Source organism: Mytilus californianus, unplaced genomic scaffold (genome assembly GCF_021869535.1).
Source record: "Mytilus californianus isolate M0D057914Y unplaced genomic scaffold, xbMytCali1.0.p SCAF_10, whole genome shotgun sequence".
Taxonomy (NCBI): Eukaryota; Metazoa; Mollusca; class Bivalvia; order Mytilida; family Mytilidae; genus Mytilus; species Mytilus californianus.
Window position 1 is genome coordinate 22,444,637 of NW_026262582.1, and position 7,302 is coordinate 22,451,938.

At 31.7% G+C, this 7,302-nt stretch overlaps 1 protein-coding gene across 1 annotated transcript in view; it reads right to left on the minus strand.

Moving 5' to 3' along the window:
* Positions 1-4,962, minus strand: part of LOC127717774 (chitin synthase chs-2-like) — a 33,336-nt gene extending 28,374 nt beyond the window's left edge. Inside the window, exons 1-5 of the mRNA XM_052223607.1 lie at positions 4,870-4,962; positions 3,823-3,917; positions 2,181-2,254; positions 1,440-1,548; positions 38-188 (exon numbers count right to left, since the gene is read on the minus strand). Coding sequence (XP_052079567.1) covers positions 38-188; positions 1,440-1,548; positions 2,181-2,254; positions 3,823-3,875 — 387 coding nt within the window. The 5' untranslated portion in view covers positions 3,876-3,917; positions 4,870-4,962. The remainder of the gene's footprint in view (positions 1-37; positions 189-1,439; positions 1,549-2,180; positions 2,255-3,822; positions 3,918-4,869) is intronic.
* Positions 4,963-7,302: the final 2,340 nt, after the last annotated feature.

The window sequence follows — 7,302 nt, forward strand, 5'->3', positions numbered from 1 at the left end:
ATAATTTCTCCTTTATCAAAACCTAACACTTCTTTACCTGACTCCATCGTTTTTTATATCTGATTTTATTTGTATCCTTCAGATGGACATGTAATTTGTTTTTACATGGGAGAGTCCACTCTAATCTAGATCCATAAGGCGTTAGTTTTTTCACATAATCTTCATTGTAGTTCTCCCCAATTAATTCTCTGGAATATATATAACATTCAGATCTAAACATCTGCTTAATACATGTGTCGATTAAGATTATAACACAATGATGACTGTTGTACCCCATTTTTTTGCCATTTTTACCTATGTTGTCTGTTTGTTTTGCTCGGTCATTGTGGTCAATATAATGGAATTGACTATCATGCAAGTGAGAGGTTTAGCTAGCTAAAAAACCATGTTTAATTCTCTGTTTTCTACATGAAATGCCTGTACCAAGTCAGAAATATTACAGTTGATTTCCATTCGTTTGATGTGTTTCAGCTTTTGGTTTTGCTATTTGTTAATGGACTTTTCGTTATGAATTTTCCATGGAGCTCTGCATTTTTGTTATTTTACTTTTAAGAAAAAACAGAAATTTATGTCCTATTCTAATCAACATTGTTTGGCTTGAACATGGCAAATTAATGATGCTTTGGGGGTATCCTTTTTGTTTAAACATACTGAGTTTCTAATTAAGAAATAATTCTTTCATGCCATGCTCTATGCTCATTTTAACATGGATAGGCATTATATTTGTCAATATCTTTATACCGAGCTTTAGCATAGAGCATGGCATGATAGAATTATTTCGATTCTAATAGGAAAATTTAGAACTTTTGCACTTCGAAGCGGACCTATAATTAACGTTTAAAAGGCATCCATTTTGTTTTGATGAAGCCAAAACTTTATAGAAAATCAACCGTTTCACGATAAACAAATGGACAGATACATGTAAACTTACTTTTAGAATGATTTTATTTAATTTCCAAGCGAGCAACACCAAAATAAATTCCATTTTGATTTCAGCCGTTGTTCAAAACACAGCTGACGTTGCAATTTCAATTGTGACGTCAATCACGTGCAGCCCGTTTTATTGGAATTAGAACATGGCTTTGTTTCCAAAAGCGAAAGAAGAACGTCATATTAGAATAATTAATATTTTACGACAACTGATTATAATAAGATCTATATAGTATTGATACCATGCATACCGTTTATACTATAAAATATGAAGGTTTCTCTGAATAATACATAATAATACATAATAATATATGAAAAAATATAATTCTCTTAACTATAGCGATTATAAACAAAATTTACTATGATTATAGCTTGACTAAATAGTTCAAATTATATATCTAAATTAAACCAAATGGAAAAATATTTTATATAGGAATCTGTGACATGGAAGTAAACTAATATACTATTTCGCGATTGGAGGATTAATACGTTTGTATTTGTATACCTACTCTGCAGCTTTTTTGACCATTTTGATGAATGTTTCCACATAGTGATTTATGTTAGGATGCTCTTCGGCATCATCCTTCTCAATGAAAGCTTCATCAAAGAAAATGTTAGCTAAAACATAAATATTGTTTAAACAAATGACACTATGTCAAAAACATCTCCGTGGTATCAATGAAAAGAGATGTTGAGTGTACGTAGATACAACAACCAGTATTTTACCAGAGTTTGTACTGTATATTTAGCTTGTACAGAAAATTTATCACTGAATGAATTAACAAAATTATTAGTATAGACTAGTTCTTTCAATACGTTTCTTCAGAATGTTGCTATAGAAAATGGAAATTTATAAAATGAAATTTCCAAAGATTTATTTCTTAAACAACCTTTTGTTGTCAATTTCGAGATGTAAGCAAATATTTAAAGCAGACGTAATCGTATTTGCTATGTCTGTCAAGCCAATCAAATAGTTACAAAACAACTTTTGGTCGACCAGTTAAAGCATAAATTGAGCAAATAGAAGTGTATTGTCAGTCCCTATTGAGAATCTCCAATACGAAAAAGGAAGCCAGTTGGCAAGAAGAGGATCATAATTAGTTTCTATCGGAATGTCAATTGACCTTTATAAACCAAGATATGAAAGCTATATTAACGCTTTAATCAAACAAAGCTGGACCAAATCTTTTAATATGTGCATAAGTTAGAAACAAACTGCAAAATTAAAACATAAAATTGTTACAGATTACCTTGAAGAGTAAATATGTCGGCATTTTTTGTTTCGTCAGTATTGTCTTTGTTTTCGCTGTGCCTTTTGCCTAAACTTAAAAAATAAAGTGTATCCTTTAAGAAAAAAAGCATAAAACATTACTAGAAAAATTCAGAAAATAGTCCTGACCAATATCTAGTCACTAGTGTCTAAATTAAAGTTGAGCACGATTAAAAAAATTATTTTAAATTTCTGTATGATACTCTCAATTTCTTCATAACAAATGCATTTTTAATAATGCCTATATGTTCATTTCATACATAAGAACTCATGACCTATAGATACTGTTGCTTTTTTCAGTAAAATAAAATCCTACGACAAATAATGACTTTATATACTGATATGTTCGTGACTTACAAGTATCAATTCTCGTAAGATATTTTAGATCAGATTGTGCCTAAAAATATAATGATAAGAAGATGTGGCATGATTAACAATGAGGCTACTAACCACCAGTGTTCAAACGACGTGGATGTTAGCAATTATAAGGCACAGTAGGGCCTTCAACAACGCTGTTTGTATTTCATTTATTTAAAGTAAGATACCTTGGTTAAAATTATCGCAGTAAAATTAGAAATTAAAAAATTCTTGATTAAAGCACAAATATGATCAAGGTAACGGTTAGTATTTTAAAATTTATCAATATAATACAATTGAGACGGATCTTTAACGTGTTTAGCCATACACTTTGATCATAACAATACAATACATAACAATTATAGATTTTTCCCGAAGCACGTGCATTGATTATAAATAAGAAGATGTGGTATTAGTGCCAATGAGACAACTCTCCATCCTAGTCACAATGTATAAAAAGTTAACAATTATAGATCAAAGTACGGCCTTCTATAATAAACATGTGAAAGCTCTCTCACAGGCAGCATTGAACTATGGAAAAAAGGAAAATAACAAAAATACCGAACTGCAAAGAAAATTCAAAACGGTAAGTCCCTTAACAAATGGCAAAATCAAAAGCTCAAACACACCAAACATCACATTTCAACAGGGTCGATGTTGTTGCTCAATTTTTCTAGTAGTTCAAAAATAACGTTGTATACTGTGGATTCATTATTATTCGTTGGGTACCAATTTTCGTGGGTTTCGTGGGTACAGTTGAACCACGAATTCATATGTTCAACGAATTACACACTGTCTATAGGCTTTGTTCACAGAAATCGGCAAACCACGATTTCAAGTATCAACGAAAATGTAAGTTTTCCTCAATCCACGAAAATTGATAACCACGAAAATAAATGAATCCACAGTAGTTCAAACATAACGTTATACAACTCTAAAAGGAAATGTTATCTTTTACAAAATAAATTTTATTTTGGTTTGCTTTTGGTTTTGGTGTATTTTTACGGGGGTGGGGGGCGGGGGTATTTTTGGATTTCTATTTGTTTTCTTTCTTGTTATGCAAAATACTTCATAAATAAATTTCTTAAACGTTTGTCCGATGTACGATAATCTCAATTCTCTCACAGATATTCTTTCCATTTCTGCATGACAATTGATTTGAAAAGATGGATATATAATGTAAAATGTTGATTCCGCAGATTTTATCATCATACATTTACCTCACAAATGATTTCAAAGATGTAATCATCATACATTAATTTTACCTCATGATGGATTTTATAAGTTGTAACATCTCATAATCTTCTTCATGCCACATTGTGGCACAGCATACGCACAAAATTGATTTGCTCTCAGAGTTCTTCAAATAAAATGGTATATAAGAGTATTTACGAAGTGCATGTAACATTGTAAACTCGTCTTCTATGTTTTGGTTTTGTTTTGTTTTGTTTTGTTTGGGATTTTTTTCATAGAGATAAACATTATACATGTATGAAATGATAAGAAAATCCAATATCTTATAAAAACGTTGCAGATCTAGAGGTGATTAAGCCAACGAGGAAAATTCCATTGAGCAATACACAAATTCTCCAGATATTCGTCAAAATAATTGTTAGACTTATGATATTTAAACTTGTGCTTATTTTTTTCATGATTCAAATAGCTCTCAATTCTAATATGATGTGCTTTTACGCGTTGTAAACAACAGCATGATAAAATTCTCGATATAGCTATACTTAGCGCAGACTCATAGATGATGTACATATTTACGACTGTTACAGTTTACCCCAAACGTAATCCACATATATATTAATCTGTATGCAAACACTTCGTCGATTTCGCTATGTTGAAATTGAAATTGAAAAAAAAAAAACTGCGGACTGCGGAACTGTTATACCTATTCGAATGCATAACACAAAAGAATTGATGCATTAGAGCCTGGAGAAATGTATACAATTAAAAAGAATAGAATTCCGCGAAATTTCATGAACGATCTGACAAGACGTCATAGGAATGTAAACTCTCAAGCTGAACTTGAAGATTATGCCGTTACTTGTACACTCCAAATTCGAAAAACATCTCATTAAAATGTAGCTTTAATGTAGGTTTTTTTTTATTTTCTATTCTATTCTATTGCATTTTTCAGACATTGATGGATTTCAGCAAGTCAACTATCGATGTGACGGTAAATAACGTCCAAGCTATCGCTCTTGATAATTTCGAATATAACGCCTTAGCTAGGTCATGTGAAAATTTAAAACAAATCTATGGCTTGCATTGATTATTTCTAACATAATATATACCTTACATACCTGGGAATCATACGTGTTGATTTTTTTGATGATTTTACCATATTTATCCACGTATTTGTAACTTCGTCTCCGATTTTTTAGAAGTGACAATTCCAAAAAATAAGTAGAAAGGAGCAATAAAGACACTACAAAAACAAATTCATGCGTTAATTTACTTCTGATGTCAGAACTGTTTTGTAAATAAAATGTAAAAAACATATAATCAATCTCAAAAAAATAAACGGGGGCCACGGTGGCCAAGTGGTCTAAGTAGTCCAATCACTGTATCACTAGCCTCTCACATGGCAGGTGCGTTCGATTCTAACCTTAATTAAATAAGTGTAGGATGGTCAGTTTTCCCTTTCGCAGGTCGGCGGTTTTCTTCGGGCACTCTACCTTCTTCCACCAATTAACACTGATCGCCACGAATGGCCAATAGTGATGAAAGTGGCGATACTAACAATCAATCAAGCAATCAAAAATATAAACTACAAAAAAATATTCTGTTTTTTGGCATATCAATATACAAAGTTAAGGTTTTTAAGTTTTTGTTCTGCTCACTGGGATATAGGCCCAATTGCAAAACTAGCTTTTTGTTTTATCATATCAAATCTTCCCATTTACTTCGATATATAACGTTACGTCCTTGTAGCGTTACATTGGAGACATTTTGAGGTAAAATATTACAATGAATAATCAACAATGTTTTATCTGAAAGATATACGGTAATGAACAGCTAAGATATGAACACATGTGTCACTCCGGCAGCAAGAGGTTTAAGCTTAAGTTATGGATATTTTGTCAGCTTTAAAACGTAACAGAAATTGAAAATTATTGCATTAAAAATTTGAAATGCTGATGAGGAAATCAAAATATTACCAAATTTGTCAAATAAATCTATCTACTGTATTTGTTTCCACCTATTAAAAAAATAAGACAGTTGGTTTCCTCACCCGCCTGTTCTTCCTGTTTTACCACTATCTTTCCATATGGGTACCGTGATGCAAATAATTGAGGAATACAATACAAGAAAAGCAGCAAGTAACATCCACAAGTCGTACATGGACCCAGAGTTCAAACACCAGTCATGGAAAAGTAAAACACAGGATCCAATTTTTAACATATCTGGATAAATCATAGCTACGGGAAGTGTACCTGTTGTTAACAGCGGCAATAAAAGCAACGGAATTACAAAACATACTTTTTGGCAGTTTATTGTGCAAGCAAGTTTTGTTGATGTGTAACATAAAAAGTCGCATATCATTATAATTGCAGATAGAATAAACGGAATATGAAACTGGCAGGTACGGTCTAGTGTATGTCCTTCAAAAATAGCTATCTCGGTAGACTGTCCTATGTCGAATAACGACTTAACACCTGCTGTTGAATCATTATTCTTTATTGCAAAGATGAAAATAACTGTTACGAATGTACAAATGACCTTGAAAACATATACTAAGCACGTCTCCTTTGGTCGTGGATTCTGGAGTTTCAAGATACAGGAGGAAGCTTCGTCATCAACTTCAAAATTTTCCCAGTGTTTAAAAGACACCAAAATGACTCCAATCAAAACGAGGCCGATCATTAAACCGTCATTTAAGTAAATTGCTAGCATTGTTATTCCGGCTATTTGAAGTATCATCCCGAAAATGCCGCTTATGTCACGTAGAATCTCCAAGTCTCTATCTGTTCTTATACATACACGATATATGATGCTTCCAAAATTAATGAATGGTGTTAAAAAAGAGGTTGCCATGTAAACAACAGACGCTAAAATCGGATCAAACAACGGTAGGACAAAGAAAACTAAAATATAAAGTCCAACTGTATGAATAACCTCTGTCAACGTCATCTGAAAGATATATAAATAAAATATTGTGTGAGTCTTATTTTGGTAGTGTTGTATTTCCTATTTTGTAGTATCAAAATTCAATTAAGTTTATTGGGTAAAGTCACATTTTTTTTTCAAGTTGAATATGATGGGCGTGATGAAAGGGGAGATGGGCGTGATGAAAGTTTGTAAACAAACGTGCACTGAAAGGTAAATAGTAATAACTGATTTTTAAGAATATATTAAACACATCAAATCACTTAACAACTGTTAAGGAAAATTTTAACTGACAAATAGGAGTGCTTGGGAAATATAAAAAAAAAATATCATGACTCAGTTCAATTATTTTTTTACATGCTCCACATGCTCTGTATTGATTGCTTACCAATGTGAAGATCCGATAAACTTCGGAAACAATCTTGAAAGTTAATAAACTTGCGATATATTATTTATCGATAATACGTTATAGATTTGTAATAAATGTTAAAAAAAAAGTGCATACTGGACTAGTTTAGCATATATGCATGCATTGGTTCAGTAAGTTTGATAATAGTTATATTACAAGAAACTCGTTTCATATGACTTTAATCATAGATTAACACGTGATCTTCTACTTGTCTGCA